This window comes from Lichenostomus cassidix, unplaced genomic scaffold (genome assembly GCF_008360975.1).
Source record: "Lichenostomus cassidix isolate B80296 unplaced genomic scaffold, HeHo_3.0 HiC_scaffold_851, whole genome shotgun sequence".
Taxonomy (NCBI): domain Eukaryota; kingdom Metazoa; phylum Chordata; class Aves; order Passeriformes; family Meliphagidae; genus Lichenostomus; species Lichenostomus cassidix.
Genome location: NW_028147636.1, coordinates 424,037 through 441,387, shown reverse-complemented (window position 1 = coordinate 441,387; position 17,351 = coordinate 424,037). Strand labels below are relative to the sequence as shown.

General features: G+C 56.8%; 2 protein-coding genes across 3 annotated transcripts in view; both read right to left on the bottom strand.

The window, feature by feature from the left end:
- The window catches only part of LOC146421046 (DDB1- and CUL4-associated factor 8-like), a 32,268-nt gene extending 26,646 nt beyond the window's left edge, over nt 1-5,622 (bottom strand). The window contains exons 1-2 of one of the 2 annotated variants that reach the window (XM_085047724.1): nt 5,479-5,622; nt 3,586-3,618 (exon numbers count right to left, since the gene is read on the bottom strand). The gene's annotated coding sequence lies outside the window, so the exon portion shown is untranslated. Of the gene's footprint in view, nt 1-3,585; nt 3,804-5,478 lie in introns of those variants that run through there. The other variant, XM_085047725.1, reaches the window with a different exon arrangement.
- A 2,591-nt stretch (nt 5,623-8,213) lies between these two features.
- Nucleotides 8,214-17,268, bottom strand: LOC146421045 (peroxisomal biogenesis factor 19-like). The gene is made up of 8 exons (XM_085047792.1): nt 17,161-17,268; nt 14,388-14,485; nt 14,155-14,320; nt 12,037-12,122; nt 11,771-11,929; nt 9,616-9,792; nt 9,451-9,495; nt 8,214-8,477 (listed from the first exon to the last, which is right to left on the bottom strand). Exons 1-8 carry the CDS (start codon nt 17,225-17,227, stop codon nt 8,415-8,417), a joined length of 861 nt encoding a protein of 286 aa, XP_084903918.1. The 5' UTR covers nt 17,228-17,268; the 3' UTR covers nt 8,214-8,414.
- Between the last annotated feature and the right edge of the window lie 83 nt (nt 17,269-17,351).

Here is a 17,351-nt window from a genome sequence, read left to right as displayed (position 1 = left end):
CATGGAAAAACCACCTGGGAAGCTCTGGGATGAGCAGCTCTGGCTTGGCTGTTCCCAAAATCCCCATTTTCCAGGGAAAAAAACATTTTTAGATATTCCCGCGCAAAATTCCCGTTTTGCCACCTGCCAAGGAGCCCCAGGGCACCACGGACGCTCCCAAAAATCCAATTTTCCAAGGAAAAACCACAATTTTCCAAGGAAAAAACCACCTGGGAATGCTGCAGGACACCCAGCCCTGCTCAGAATCCCAGGAAAAGCTGATCCTGAGGGACCTGGAACCCCCAGGGATTCATTTTTAGACATTCCCACTCAAAAATCCCGTTTTTCCACCTGCCAAGGAGCCCCAGGGCACCATGGACATTCCCAAAAACCCAATTTTCCACGGAAAAACCACAATTTTCTAAGGAAAAACCACCTGGGGGTACTTTGGGACACCCAGCCCTGCTCAGAATCCCAGGAAAAGCTGATCCCGAGGGATTTGGGAACCCCCAAAATGCATTTTTTACCACATTCCCCAAAACATTTCCTCTGGAATTTCTCCAGGGGAGCACTGGATGCTCGGTTTTCCCCACAATCAAGGCTGGGAATCCCCAAAATCCATGGGAATTCGCAGGAGCAGAGCCAGGAGCTCCTTGGAATTCCCAGGAGAGCTGGAATTACAGCAGAATTCCATGGAAAAAACACCGAAATTCCATGGAAAAACACTGGAATTCCATGGAAAAACACTGGAATTCCACGGAAAAACCACCACAATTCCATGGAAAAACCACCAGAATTTCACAGAAAACCACCGGAATTCCATGGAAAACCACCGGAATTCCATGGAAAAAAACACCAGAATTCCATGGAAAAACACAGGAATTCCATGGAAAACCACCAGAATTCCATGGAACGCCGAGGGTGAGCACAGGGATCACTTTCCCCCTCCAAATCCAGCCTTTTCCATCCATCCCAAGGAATTTTTCGCTTCCATCCCGAGGTGAGGAGATTCCAGAGGGGAGGAATTCATTCCCAGTGCTCCAGAGGGTGGAAAACCCGGCGGGAATTCCGGGGAATAAACCCAAAATCCAGGAATTCCGCAGCACATCTGGATAAGCTCAGCACTGCCGGCTGACAGTGCAGCTCCCAAAAATATCCGGGGAATTCCAGAGCCTCTGGAACTGGGAGCTGCAGGGATCTGCCTGACACTGACCCCAGACTGGGAGAGACTGGGAGAGACTGGGAGAAACTGGGACTGACTGGGATAAACTGGGATAGATTGGGAGAAACTGGGATAGACTGGGAGAAACTGGGATGGACTGGGACAGACTGGGAGAAACTGGGATAGACTGAAATAGACTGGGACTGAATGGGACTGACTGGGATAAACTGGGATAAACTGGGATAGACTGGGAGAAACTGGGAGAAACTGGGACAGACTGGGATAAACTGGAACAAACTGGGACTGACTGGGACTAACTGGGACAGACTGGGCAGCAATCCCACAGGGATTCCCAAGGGATGATCCTCTCCACCCCACTGAGCCCAAATTCCTTATGGGATCATTGCAGCCCCTCCTGGTGTTCCCGAAAATCCCCAAATCCAACATTCTGGGATTCTGGGATGGAGAGCCTGGGTTCTGTGGGAATGGAGACCCCAAATCCTCCTGGATGGAACCCCAAAGTGTCTGGGAATGGAACCCCAAATTCCTTGGAATGGAGACCCCAAATCCTCAGGGATAGAACCCCAAATTCTCTGGGATAAAGTTCCCAAATCCCCAGGGATGGCGCCCTGAAATTCCTCCAGAATTGAGCCCCAAATCTCCAGGGATGGAACCCCAAATTCCTCCGGGATGGAACCCCCAAATCCCTTGGAACAGAACTCCCAATTCCTCAGGGCTCAAACCCCCAAATCCCTTGGAATGGAACCCATAATTCCCCTAGGATGGAGCCCCAAATCCTCTGGAATAAAACCCCAAATTTTTCAGGGATCAAACCCCCAAATCCTGTGGGACAAAGCTCCCAAATCCCTTGGAATGGAGGCCCCAAATCCTTTGGGATGCTCAGGGATAAAATCCCCAAATCCCTGGGAATGGAGCCCCCAAATCCCTCAGAATGAAACCCCAAATCCCTCCACGACCAAACCCCCAAATCCCTTGGAATGGAAGCCCCAAATCCCTTAGGATCACAGCCCCAAATCCCATAGGATCACAGCCCCAAATCCCATAGGATCACAGCCCCAAATCCCATAGGATCACAGCCCCAAATCCCTTGGGATCACAGCCCCAAATCCCTTAGGATCACAGCCCCAAATCCCATAGGATCACAGCCCCAAATCCCATAGGATCACAGCCCCAAACCCTTTAGGATCACAGCCCCAAATCCCTTAGGATCACACCCCCAAATCCCTTGGGATCACAGCCCCAAATCCCTTGGGATCACAGCCCCAAATCCCTTGGGATCACAGCCCCAAATCCCTTGGGATCACAGCCCCAAATCCCTTGGGATCACAGCCCCAAATCCTTTAGGATCACAGCCCCAAATCCCCTTAGGATCAAACCCCCAAATCCCTTAGGATCACAGCCCCAAATCCCCTTAGGATCACAGCCCCAAATCCTTTGGGATCACAGCCCCAAATCCTGTGGGATCACAGCCCCAAATCCCTTGGGATCACAGCTCCAAATCCTTTAGGATCACAGCCCCAAATCCCCTTAGGATCACAGCCCCAAATCCTTTAGGATCACAGCCCCAAATCCTTTGGGATCACAGCCCCAAATCCTTTGGGATCACAGCCCCAAACCCTTTAGGATCACAGCCCCAAATCCTGTGGGATCACAGCCCCAAATCCCCTAGGATCACAGCCCCAAATCCCTTAGGATCACAGCCCCAAATCCTGTGGGATCACAGCCCCAAATCCCCTAGGATCACAGCCCCAAATCCCTTAGGATCACAGCCCCAAATCCTGTGGGATCACAGCCCCAAATCCCCTAGGATCACAGCCCCAAATCCCTTAGGATCACAGCCCCAAATCCTTTAGGATCCATTTTGGGATTCAAACCCCTCCTCCCCCTCAGCCACTTCCACCCCAAACTTCCCCAAAAATCCCATCCAGACATTCCCAGGTTTTTTGGGATGTGGGATAATCAACCCCAACCCATCCCTGCAGCCTGCTATGCCCCAAAGCTCCCAATTAGTGCTGCTAATTACTGCTAATTAAGCAATTTCCCACTCAGAATCCCATGGAATTCTGGAATTCCCATCCGGGAGCATCTCAGGTAATTCCCCAGGGATCAAACCTTCCCTTCCCTATGGGATTTCCCAAATTTTGGGAACACCCTGACCCCATTCCCAGCCTGGGCAAGCACTAATTAACAGGTTAATGAGCCCTGGGAGCTTTGGGAGCATTCCCAGAATTCCAGCAGCATTCCCAGATTTCCTGGAGCCACAGAAATCCCAGAAATCCCACAGAAATCCCATAAATCCCACAGAAATCCCATAATTCCCACAGAAATCCCAAAAATCCCCCAAAATCCCACAGAAATCCCACAGAAATCACAGAAATCCCACAGAAATCACAGAAATCCCACAGAAATCCCACAGCACTCACCTCTGCCAGCTGCCAGGGACAGCAGGGCTGGAGCTGGGGAGAGCAAAGGGTTAAAGCCCAGGAGCCCAAATTTTGGGATTCCCTGGAAAATCCCCTGATCCCAAAAAAACCTCCTGACCCCTGGAGAACCATCCCAGATTTTTGGGAATTTCCCAATCCCTGGGGAATCCCCCAATTCCCGGGGATTCCCAATTTTTGGGGATTCCTGGTTTTTGGGGATTCCCGATTTTTGGGGATTCCTGGTTTTTGGGGATTCCCGATTTTTGGGGATTCCCGGTTTTTGGGGATTCCCATGATTCCTGGAAAATCCCCCAATCCCTGAAAAACCATCCCAAATTTTTGGGAATTTCCCAATCCCTGGGAATCCCCTAATTCCTGGAAAAATCCCTGATTTTTGGGGATCCCCCAATCCCTGGAAAATCCCCTCAGCCTCTGGAGATCCCAGAATTTTGGGAAATCCCAAATCCCAAATCCCAATCCCTGAGGAATTCCCTGATCCCTCCAGATTTTGGGGATCAGGTTCCCTCAATCCCTGGGAATCCCAAATTTTTGGGGATCTCCCTGATTTCTGGGGGTTCCTCCTGGATTCCTGGATATTCCTGGTTTTTTGGGAACTCCTGATCCCTGGGAATTCCCAATTTTTGGGGATCCCTGATCCCTGGGAATTCCCAATTTTTTTGGGGACACCCAATTCCTGGGGATTCCCCTAAATTCCTGGGAATTCCCGATTTTTGGGGTCACTCCAAGTCCCCCAGAACTGTCCTGGAAGGGCTGAGGATGAAGATCTTTGCATTTAGGGGAACAGGAAGAACCTCAGAGCCCCAAAAAGACTCAGGGACACCCCAAAAAAACCCCACAAAATCTCATGGACTCCCTGAAGCCCCCCAAAAAAACTCTGGGACACCTCACAGATCCCCCAGATTCAGGGGGACCCCAAAAAAACCTCAAGGATCCTCTCAAACCCTTCCAAAGGCTCGGGGATCACCCCAAAAATTCAGAGATCCCAAAAAACTCAGGGATTCCCCTCAGGAATAAATAGTCAGGAAACCCCAAAAGGATCATCAGGGAGACCCCAGAAACCCTAAAGGATCAAGGATCCCCTAAAGGGACCCCAAAAGGCCCGAGGACCCCAAAAAGGATCATCAAGGAGCCCCAAAATCCCTAAAAACTCAGGGATGCCCCCAGGACACCCCAAAAATTGAGGGGATCCTTTCAGGACCTCCCAGAGGCTCAGGGACACCCGGGGGACATCAAATGCACCCCAAAAAGCTCAGGGACACCCTAAGGGATCCCCCAAAGGCTCAGGGATCCCCAGGAATCACCAGGGATCCCCAAAAACTCCCCAAAGGCTCAGGGGATGATCGGGTTCCCCAAAACGCTCAGGGCTCAACCCTCCTAGGGACCCCAAAAGGCTCAGGGATCCCCCAGGAACCACCAGGGAACCCCAAAAAACCTTAAAACTTCAGGGGATGATCGGGACACCCCAAAACCTCAGGAGTCCCCCAGGGATGATCGGGGCTCCCCAAAAAGCTCAAGGACACCGCTAAGGGATCCCCCAAAGGCTCAGCGACCCCCAGGGACAACCAGAGACCCCCAAAAACCCTCCAAAGGCTCAGGGATCCCCTCAAGGCTCAGGGACCCCCAGGGACCCCCAAAATCCCCCCACAGCCTCAGGACCCCCAGGGACGACCGGGACACCCCAAATGCTCAGGGGACGATGGGGACACCCCAAAAGGGTCACAGCCCAACCCCCCTAGCGCCCCCCAAAAGCTCCGATCCCCCAAACTCCCCCCAAACTCCCCCCGGTTCCCATCCCGCCCCGCCCCGGGGCTGGCCAAGGCCCGAGCCGCGGCCGGAGCGGAGCGGGGGGAACAGCGCAGGCCGCGCACCGACCCGAGCGTCCCGGAGTGTGCCGGCGGGTCCCGGGCGGTGCCGGGCGGTGCGGCGGGGCTCAGCGCTGCCCGCCGCGGCCTCCCCCGGCCGCTGCATTGCCCGCCCCGGGACCGGGCCCCGCCGCCGCCATCTTAACGCGCCGCCCCCGCCGCCGCGCCGCACGGCACAGCGCGGCGCTTTTGCGGCACCGCGGGAGGCGCTTGACGGCGGCGGGAGCGGGAGCGCCCCCCGGCGGAGCGGCGTTGCCATGGGAACGGTGCCCCTCCCCCCCCGGTGTTATTGTAGGGTCGCTTCGGGTTCATCCGTGTTATTGTAGGGTCGCTGCTGGTTTGGGTCATTTTATGTGCCCCAATGTTATTGTAGGGTCACTGTTGTCCCCCTGTGTTATTGTAGGGTCACTCGTGTTTAGGGTCACTCTGTGTCCCCCCCAATGTTATTGTAGGGTCGCTTTGGGTTCATCCGTGTTAGCAAAGGGTCACTGCTGGTTTGGGTCATTTTATGTGCCCCTGTGTTTTTGTAGGGTTACCCCTGTGTAGGGTCACCCTGTGTCCCTGTGTTATTGTAGGGTCACTCCTGTTTAGGGTCACTCTGTGATCCCTAATGTTATTGTAGGGTCGCTCCTATTTAGGGTCACTCTGTGTCACCCAGTGTTATTGTAGGGTCGGTTTGGGTTCATCCGTGTTATTGTAGGGTCACTGCTGGTTTGGGTCATTTTATGTGCCCCAATGTTATTGTAGGGTCACTCGTGTTTAGGGTCACTTTCTGTGCCCCACAGTGTCATTGTAGGGTCACTCTGTGTCCCCACTGTTATTGTAGGGTCACCCCTGTTTAGGGTCACTCTGTGTTCCCTAATGTTATTGTAGGGTCGCTTTTTGTCCCTGTGTTATTGTAGGGTCACTGCTCTTTAGGGTCACTTTATGTGCCCCACAGTGTTATTGTAGGGTCACTCTGTGTCCTTGTGTTACCGTAGGGTCACTCCTGTTTAGGGTCACTCTCTGTCCCTCACAGTATTATTCTGGGGTTGCTCTATGTCCCCTGTGTTATTGTAGGGTCACCCCTGTTTAGGGTCACTTTATGTCCCCCCCCCGTGTTATTGTAGGGTCGCTTTGGGTTCATCCGTGTTATTAAAGGGTCACTGCTGGTTTGGGTCATTTTATGTCCCCTACAGTGTTATTGTAGGGTCACTGTGTGTAGGGTCACTTTATGTCCCCCACAGTGTTATTGTAGGGTCGCTTTGGGTCCCGATGTGTTATTGTAGGGTCACTGCTATTTAGGGTCATTTTATGTCCTCCACAGTGTTATTGTAGGGTCACTGTGTGTGCCCCTGTGTTATTGTAGGGTCACTGTGTGTATGGTCACTGTGTGTAGGGTCACTGTTTTCCCCCAATGTTACTGTAGGGTCACCCCTGGTTAGGGTCACTGTTGTCCCCCACAGTGTCATTTTATATCCCCCACAGTGTTATTGTAGGGTCGCTCTGTGTCCCCCAGTGTTGTTATAGGGTCACTCCTGTTTAGGGCCATTCTATGTCCCCCACAGTGTCATTGTAGGGTCGCTCTGTGTCCCCAGTGTTACTGTAGGGTCACTGTTGTCCCCCCATGTTATTGTAGGGTCACCCCCTGTGTAGGGTCACTCTGTCCCCCCACTCCCAGGGTCATTCTAGGGTCACGCCATGTTTCTGTAGGGTCTCCTTGTCCCCCCATTGTCACTGTAGGGTCACTTTCTGTCCCCCATGTTATTGTAGGGTCACCCCTGTTTAGGGTCACTCTGTTCACCCCAATGTCACTGTAGGGTCACCCTGTCCCCCCTGTCTCTTTAGGGTCCCCTATCCCCCCGATTGTCACTGTAGGGTCACCCCTGTCTCTGTAGGGTCACCCTGTCCCCCCATATCAGTGTAGGGTCACCCCCTGTTTAGGGTCACTCTGCCCCCCCCAATGTCCCTGTAGGGTCTCCCAGTGTCATTACAGGGTCACCTCATCCCTATAGGGTCACTCCATCCCTGTAGGGTCCCCCTGTCCCCCCCCAGTGTCACTATTGGGTCCCCCCTGTCCCTGCAGGATCTCTTTGTCCCCATGTCATTATAGGGTCACCCCAGTGTCACTGTAGGGTCACCCCAGTGTCACTGTAGGGTCACCCCAGTGTCACTGTAGGGTCCCTGTCCCCTCCAATGTCCCTGTAGGGTCACTCCATCCCTGTAGGGTCTCCCCTGTTTCTGTAGGGTCCCCAGTGCCCCTCAATGTCATTATAGGGTCACCCCTGTCCATGTAGGATCTCTTTGTTCCTATGTCATTATAGGGTCACTCCATCCCTGAAGGGCTCTTTGTCCCCATGTCATTATAGGGTCACCCCAACGTCCCTGCAGGGTCACCATATCCCTGTAGGGTCACCCCAATGTCCCTGTAGGGTCCCTGTCCCCCCAATGTCCCTGTAGGGTCACTCCATCCCTGTAGGGTCACCCTAATGTCCCTGTAGGGTCCCTTTGTCCCCATGTCATTATAGGGTCACCCCATCCCTATAGGGTCTCCCCTGTTTCTGTAGGGTCCCCAGTGCCCCTCAATGTCATTATAGGGCCCCCCTGTCCCTGCAGGATCTCTTTGTCCCCATGTCATTATAGGGTCACCCCAGTGTCACTGTAGGGTCACCCTGTCCCTATAGGGTCACCCCATCCCTGTAGGGTCTCTTTGTCTCCGTGTCCTATAGGGTCACCCCATCCCTGTCCCCATCCCAGGCACAGCACTCCCGTCACCAACTCTTTATTGGGGACACCGGGGGCGAGGGGGGGACACCTCCCCAAACGGGGTGTCCCTGCGCCCCTCACCCCAAAAACCCCACAAACTGGGGGAGGGGATGTCCCAACCCCCCACGGCTCCTCTTCATCCTGCTCAGCCTCTCTGGGGTTATTTAGGGTCGCACGAGTCGGGCTCAGATCCCAAAGGACCTACATGAGGCGGCACTGCTCCCCACTCACCCCCCCGGGCAGCTCCAGGTTGAATCCGGGGGGCTGCGGGGGGCAGGAGGGTCACCCCAAAGCTGTGGGGTCACCCCAGTTCTATAGGGTCATCACAACCCTATAGGGTCACCCCAAATCTACAGGATTACCCCAAATCTTTGGGGTCACCCCAAATCCATACAGTCCCCCCAGTTCTATGGGGTCACCCCAATTCTATAGGGTCACCCCAGATCTGTGGGGTCACCCTGCTCCTATAGGGTCACCCCTAACTCTGTGGGATCACCCCAAATCTACATTACCCCAATTTCGTGGGGTCATCCCAATTGTATTCTGTGGGGTCACCCCAAATCCATGCAGTCCCCCCAATTCTATAGGTTCACCCCAAAGCTGTGGGGTCACCCCAATTCTATAGGGTCATCCCAATTCTATAGGATCATCCCAATTGTATTCTATGGGGTCACCACAATTCTATGGGGTCACCCCAAATCCATGCAGTCCCCCCAATTTTATAGGGTCACCCCAAATCTGTGGGATCACCCCAATCCTATAGGGTCACCCCAAATCTACAAGATTACCCCAAATCTTTGGTGTCACCCCAGTTCTATAGGGTCACCCCAAATCTTTTGGGATCACCCCAGATTTTGGGGGTCACCCCAAATCCATGGGACCACCCCAAATCCACGCAATCCCCCCAGTTATACAGAGTCACCCCAAACCCAGAGGGTCACCCCAAATCTACAGGATTACCCCAAATCTTTGGGGTCACCCCAAACCCATGGGGTCACCCCAATCCTATGGAGTTACCCCAATTCCATGGGATCACCCCAAATCCTTTGGGGTCACCCCTAAGAGGGCCACCCCAAATCTACGGGATCACCCCAATCCTATAGAGTTAGCTCAATTCTCTGGGGTCACCCCAAATCTATGGGGTCACCCCAATTCTGTAGAGTTATCCCCAATCTTTGGGGTCACCTCAAATCCCTGGGATCACCCCAATATTTAGGGTGTGTCCCCAAACACTCACCGTGTCCCCTGCCAGCTCCTTGGGAGGGTGGCCCAGGTCCTGCAGCTGCGAGGGGACAGAGGGGACACAGAGGGGACACGGAGGGGACAGGGAGGGGACACAGGGGACAAGGAGCGGGGTCAGGCGGGCTCGGGGGCTTTTGGGGTCGCCCCGTCCGCCCCATACCTGCTGCATGAGGTCCAGCAGGGTCTCGAAGCGCTCGCGGCGCTGTCCCTCGGGCTCCTCGGGCTGCTCCCGCTCCAGCTCCGAGCAGATCCGCAGCATCAGCGCCTGCTGGGCGCGGAACCGATCCCGCTGCTCCGGGGACAGCGAGCCGCCGTGCTGCCGCAGCCACTCGGGGTACTGGGGACAGTGAGGGGACAGTGTGGGGTCACTGTCAGATTCCCTATGGGAACCCCAAATCCCTGCTGTTCTGGGGACAGCGAGCCGCCGTGCTGCCACAGCCACTCGGGGTACTGGGGACATTATGGGGACATCATAGAAACCCCAAATCCCAACCCCATTAGCCCCTGCTGTGCCCAGAACCGATCCCGCTGCTCCGGGGACAGCGAGCCACCGTGCTGCCAAAGCCACTTGGGGTACTGGGGACAGTGTGGGGACAGTGTGGGAACCCCAAATCCCTGCTGCTCCGGGGACAGGGACCCACTGTGCTGCCGCAGCCACTCGGGGTACTGGGGACAGCAAGGGGACAGTGTGGGGTCACTGTCAGATCCTCTATGGGAACCCCAAATCCCTGCTGTTCTGGGGACAGCGAGCCGCCATGCTGCCACAGCCACTCGGGGTACTGGGGACAGCGTGGGGACACTGTCAGATCCCCTATGGGAACCCCTATGGGAACCCCAAATCCCTGCTGTTCTGGGGACAGGGAGCCACCGTGCTGCCACAGCCAATGTGGGGACGGTGTGGGGACAGTGTGGGGTCATCATGGGAACCCCAAATCCCAGCCCCATCAGCGCCTGCTGCACCCAAACCGATCCCGCTGCTCCGGGGACAGCGAGCCGCCGTGCTGCTGCAGCCACTCGGGGTACTGGGGACAGTGTGGGGACATTGTGGGGACATTGAAGGGACAGTGGGGTCACTGTGGGATTCCCCCATGGGATTCCCGATGGAGCATCGGGATTGTGGGGACACCCCGGAGAAAAGGGGGAAATGTCCCAGAGCTCCCTCAAGGGACAGTGGGAACCTAGGGGTGACAGGGATGGGACAGGAGGGACCCTGTCCCATTTTTTGGGGTCCCCTCCTGGTTTTTTGGGGTTCCCCTTCTCGGTGATCTTCTTGAGGGAGGGGCAAAGCTCATCCTTGAACAGCAGGGACTCTCTGAGTTTCCCAAGTTTCCCATAACCCGAGGGACAACCCCCACGATTTAGGGGACCTTTCCCCATTTTTTTGGGTCCCCTCCCAGTTTTTTGGGGTCTTACCTTCTCAGTGATCTCCTTGAGGGAGGGGTAGAGCACGTACTTGGACAGCAGGGACTGTCCAAGTTTCCCAAGGTTCCCATAGCCCAAGGGACTCCCCCAGAATTTCAGTAACCCACCCATGATTTTGGGGATCCCTCCACATTTTTTTTGGTGCCCTCCCAGTTTTTGGGGTCCCCTCCCTTTTTTTGGGGTCCCCCCTTCTCAGTGATCTCCTTGAGGGGCAGAGCTCATCCTTGCACAGCAGGGACTCCATGGTGCCCCCATGAACTCCCCTGGTTTTTAGGGAGCCTCCCCCCTTTTCAGGGACCCTCCCAGGTTTTTGGGGTCCCCTCCCGGTTTTTTGGGGTCCCCCAGTCCCCACCTTCTCAGTGATCTCCTTGAGGGAGGGGCAGAGCTCATCCTTGGACAGCAGGGACTGATTGATTTCCCATAACCCCTCCATACTTCCCGCACCCCAGGGAACCTTCCCAGGATTTTGGGGTCCCCTCCCGGTTTTTTGGGGTCCCCTCCCAGTTTTTTGGGGTCCCCCAATCCCCACCTTCTTGGTGATCTCCCTGAGGGAGGGGCAGAGCTCATCCTTGCACAGCAGAGACTCCATGGTGCCCCTATGAACCCCCCTGGTTTTTAGAGATTTTAGGGGTTTTTTTTTCCTCCCCCTCTTTCAGGGACCTCCCTGGGATTTTGGGGTAACCCTCCCGGTTTTTGGGGTCCCACCTTCTCGGTGATCTACTTGAGGGAGGGGTAGAGCTCATCCTTGGACAGCAGGGACTGTCCGAGTTTCCCATAACCCCAAGGGCCTCCCCCAGAATTTCAGGAACCCACCCATGATTTTGGGGATCCCTCCACATTTTTTGGGTCCCCTCCCGTGTTTTGGGGTCCCTTCCCGGTTTTTGGGGTCCCACCTTCTCGGTGATCTCCTTGAGGGAGGGGTACAGCACGTCCTTGGACAGCAGGGACTCCATGATGCTGCGCATGACCGGCAGGACGCCGTCCCCGCTGCCCTCCTCCAGCCCCAGCCCCTCCAGCGCCTTGGCCAGCTCCTCCTCCGAGCCCGGGGAGTTCTGTGGGACCCCCGGGACCCCGTGAGCCCCCCGGGACCCCGTGAGCCCCTCGGGACCCCCGGAATGCCGGCAGAGCCCCCCGGGATCCCGGGAAGGGGTGGCAATACCTGGAGGTCGTTGGCGTTCTTGGCCAGCCCGCTCAGGGTCTCCTTGAGGCAGGAGGTGAATTCCTGCTGCGAGGCTGAGTCGCTGCCTGTGGGGTTGGGAATTATAGGGGATAATGGGAATTGTGGGGGATAATGGGAATTGTGGGGTGTCCTGCTGGGGTGTTGGCTGGGGGAACCCGATCCCAAATGGGGGGGATGATTGCAAATGGGATTGGGAATGGGGTGACACCAGGGAGCCCAGGTGGGTCTTGTCTTGGAGATGCTGATCCCAAATGGGGATCCTGGGAGCCTGAAGGAAGGGAATGGGGTGGGAATCCCCTGGGATCCCCTGGATCCCCCACACTCCCACCCCACTCACCAACCTTCCCAGGGACTGTTCCAGAGTGGGATCGCCTGGATCCTCCACATTCCCAGGGGCTATTCTGGGGTGGGATCCCCACATTCCCACCCCATCCCACCCCACATTCCCACCCCACATTCCCACCCCATTCACCAACTTTCCCAGGAGCTGGTCCAGGTTGGGATCCCCCATATCCCACCCCATCCCACCCCAGATTCCCACCCCACTCACCAACATTCCCTGGGGCTGTTCTGGGGTGGCATCCCCTACATTCCCACTCCATCCCACATTCCCACCCCACTCACCAGCTTTCCCAGAGGCTATTCCAGGTTGGGATCCCCATGGATTCCCTGGATTCCCCACACTCCCACCCCATCCCATCCCATCCCATCCCATCCCACCCCACTCACTGACATTCCCAGGGGCTATTCTGGGCTCAGATCCCCCCAGATCCCCTCATCCCACCCCACACTCCCACCACACTCAGCAACTTTCCTGGGGGCTGTTCTGGGATGGGATCCCCATATTCCTACCCCACATTCCCACCCCATTCACCAACCTTCCCGGGAGCTGGTCCTGGTTGGGATCCTCCCTATCCTACCCCATCCCACCCCAAATTCCCACCCCACTCACCAACATTCCCAGGGCCTATTCCAGGCTGAGATCCCCATATTCCACCCCGTATCCCACCCCACACTCCACCCCACTCGCCAACGTTCCCACAGGCTGTTCCAGGTTGGGATCCCCTACATTCCCACCCCATCCCATCCCACCCCACATTCCCACCTCACTCACCAACTTTCCCACGGGCTATTCCAGGTTGAGATCTCCCATATCCTATGCCATCCCACCCCACGTTCCCACCCCACTCACTGACTTTCCCAGAGCCTGTTCCAGGTTGGGATCCCCTGGATTCCTCACACTCCCACCCCACTCACCAACATTCCCACGGGCTGTTCCAGGTTGGGATCCCCTACATTCCCACCCCATTCCACCCCACATTCCCACCCCACTCACCGACTTTCCCAGGGGCTGTTCCAGGGTGGGATCCCCTGGGTTCCCCACATTCCCACCCCACCCACCAGCACTCCCAGAGACTATTCTGAGGTGGGATCCCCCATATCCCACCCCATCCCACCCCACACTCCCACCCCACTCACCAACATTATCAGGGACTATGCCAGGCTGAGATCCCCCATATCCCACCCCATATCCCACCTCATCCCACCCCACACACTGACATTCCCAGAGGCTATTCCAGGGTGGGATCCCCTACATTCCCACCCCGAATTCCCACCCCACTCACCAACACTCCCAGGGGCTGTTCCAGGCTGGGATTCCCCATATCCCAATCCACATTCCCACCTCACTCACTGACTTTCCCGGGGGTTATTCCAGGCTGAGATCCTCCATATCCCACCCCACACTCCACCCCACTCACTGACATTCCCAGAGGCTGTTCCAGATTGAGATCCCCCACATCCCACCCCATATCCCACCCCACTCACTGACACTCCCAGGGACTGTTCCAGGCTGAGATCCCCCATATCCCACCCCACATCCCCACCCCACTCACTGACACTCCCAGAGGCTGTTCCAGGTTGAGATCCCCACATCCCACCCCATATCCCACCCCACTCACTGACATTCCCAGGGACTGTTCCAGGCTGAGATCCCCCATATCCCACCCCACTCTCCCGCCCCACTCACTGACATTCCCAGGGACTGTTCCAGGTTGGGATCCCCCATATCCCACCCCACTCTCCCGCCCCACTCACCGACTTTGCCGGCAGCCTCGGAGAGTTTCTGGAACTGCTCGACGAGCTGCGGTTCCTGCCGGGCCAGCTCCTGCATGGCCTCCTGGAACTCAGCCGCCGCCTGCGCCGCCAGCTCGCCCTCAAAGAGCTCCTGGAAAAACCTCTCCTGCGAGGAGAACAGCGAGCCCTGGGCACGGGAGTCAGCGGGGCCGTGCGGCCCCAAAATGGGGGGAAAAGGGATTTTGGGGTCCCACCTTGGCGGAGTCGGAGGAAGGGGATGGGGAGGGGGGCGAGGAGGAGCTGGCAGGGGCAGGGGGAGCGGGGCGGCTGCGGTCGAAGTCATCCAGGGCACCTGGAGGGGGAATGGGGTCAGGGGGACCCCAAAACTGGGCCGGGAGGGCTAGGGGGTGAGGCACAGGGTGCCAGCATGTGGATCCCAATGCGCTGAATCCCGATAAAGGCCACTGAGTGCGCCCCAAAACTGCACCCCAAACTGAACCCAAATAACTGCACCCCAAAACTGCACCCCAAACTGAGCCCAAATAACTGCACCCCATAACCACCACCAGCGATAACTGCAACCCAAAACTGCACCCCAAACTGAACCCAAATAACTGCACCCCATAACCACCACCAGCGATAACTGCAACCCAAAACTGCACCCCAAACTGAGCCCTAATAACTGCATCCCAATAACCACCAGCAGCCCCAATTGCACCCCAAAACTGCACCCCAAACTGAGCCCTAATAACTGCATCCCAATAACCACCAGCAGCCCCAATTGCACCCCAAAACTGCACCCCAAACTGAGCCCAAATAACTGCATCCCAATAACCACCACCAGCCATAACTGCACCCCAAAACTGCACCCCAAACTGAGCCCTAATAACTGCACCCCAATAACCACCACCAGCCATAACTGCACCCCAAAACTGCACCCCAAAATGAACCCAAATAACTGCACCCCAATAACCACCACCAGCCATAACTGCACCCCAAAACTGCACCCCAAAATGAACACCAATAACTGCACCCCAATAACCACCACCAGCCCTAATTGCACCCCAAAACTGCACCCCAAAATGAACCCAAATAACTGCACCCCAATAACCACCACCAGCCCTAATTGCACCCCAAAACTGCACCCCAAAATGAACCCAAATAACTGCACCCCAATAACCACTACCAGCCCCAATTGCACCCCAAAACGGCACCCCAAACTGAACCCAAATAAATGCACCCAATAACCACCACCAGCCCTAATTGCACCCCAAAACAGCACCCCAATAACTCCCACCCCAAACTGAACCCAAATAACAGCATCCCAATAACCACCACCAGCCCTAATTGCACCCCAAAACTGCACCCCAATAACCCCAGCCCCTAACTGAACCCCAATAACTGCACCCAATAATCCCCAATAACTGCACCCCAACAACTGTACCCCCAAACTGCCCCAAATAACCCCAACAACTGATTGCACCCCAAAAGTGCACCCCAATAACCACCTAATTGCACCCCAATAACTGCACCCCAAAACTGCACCCCCATAACCCCATAACCCCAATACCCCCATCCCAATGGCACCCCAGTAACTGCACCCCAATAAGCCCCAAACCCCACTGCACCCCCTAATCTCCGATCCCACCACACCCCAAGAACTGCACCCCAATAACCCCTGGCCCTATTGCACCCCAAACTCCCCCCCAGTCTCACCACACCCCATTAATCCCCAGCCCTATTGCAACCCAATAACCCCTCAGGGGCACTGCACACCCACGAGCTGCACCCCAGTAATCCCCAGTCCTACTGCACCCCAAAAAACACCAGCCCCAAAAAATACCAGCCCAAGAACACCCCAATAACCCCCAACCCACTGTACCCCAAGAGCTGCACCCCAATAACCCCCACCCTTAATTGCACCCCAAAACCGTACCCCAATAACCTAAATCCCATTGCACCCCAGTAACTGCACCCCGAGAACTGCACCCCAAAAGCCCCACCGCCCTCACACCCTGCAGGCCCCCCTGCACCCCAATAATCCCCAGACCCCAAAACCCCCCACCCCAATAACTGCCTCAGCCCCTCCCCAGTGACCCCCAGACCCCTCGGACCCCAATAACCCCGGGAACCCCCTGTACCCCAATAACGCCCACCGCACCCCAAGAACCTCCACACCCCTCAGACCCCCATGGCACCCAATGACCCCCTGGAATCCCCCAACCCTAATAAGATAATAAAAAAACCCCAAGCCCTCCTCACCCCAATAACCCTCAGCCCTTCCCGACCCCCTTCACCCCAAAGCCCCCCATGCCCTCACCCTAATGACCCCAGACCCCATCGCCCCTAATAACCCCCGAACCCCTAAAACACCCAACGACCCCGGCCCTCCTGGACCCCCTCACCCCAAAACCCCCACATGCTCCCCGTTCCCCTTCACCCCAATGACCCCAGTGACTCGCAGCCCCCAGACCCCAATAACCCTTCAGTCCCCTCAGTCCCCCCGGTTTCCCTCACCCCAAAGCCCCCCCATGCCCTCACCCCAATGACCCCCACTCCCATTGCCCCAGTGACGCGCAGCCCCCAGACCCCAATAAACCCCCAATAACCCCCTCATCCCAAAGCCCCCGGTTCCCCCGTTCCCCCTCACCCTAATGACCCCCGAACCCTCAAAGCACCCAGTGACCCTGAGTGCCCCCGGTACTCCCTGAAGACCCCCGTGCCCCGAACCCCAATAACCCCAAAGCCCCCTCAGTCCCCCGGTCCTCCCTCAGACCCCAATAACCCCTCAGTCCCCCCGGTTTCGCTCACGCCAGAGCCTCCCAGCTCCAGACCCCAAACCCTCAACCCCGGTTTCGCCTCACCCCTGCAGCCCCCGTGCCCCCAACCCCAATAACCCCGCAGGCCACTCAGTCCCCCGGTTCCCCCTCACCCCAGAGCCGCCGCTCCCCGGTTCCCCTCAGACCCCAATAACCCCTCAGTCCCCCCGGTTCCCCCACACCCCGCAGCCCCCCGCTCCCCCCTCACTGTCCAGCAGCTCCTCCAGCTCCGGGTCTGTCCCCGAGCCCGGGCCCGGCTCCGGCTCCGCCGCCATCTTGGCCCGCTCCGCCCGCCGCCAGGGGGCGCTCTGCGCCGACACGCCCCTTTCCCGCCCACGGGGAGGACACGCCCCCGCCCGGCCCCGCCCCCTGGAAAACCCGGAACCGGAACGGGACCGG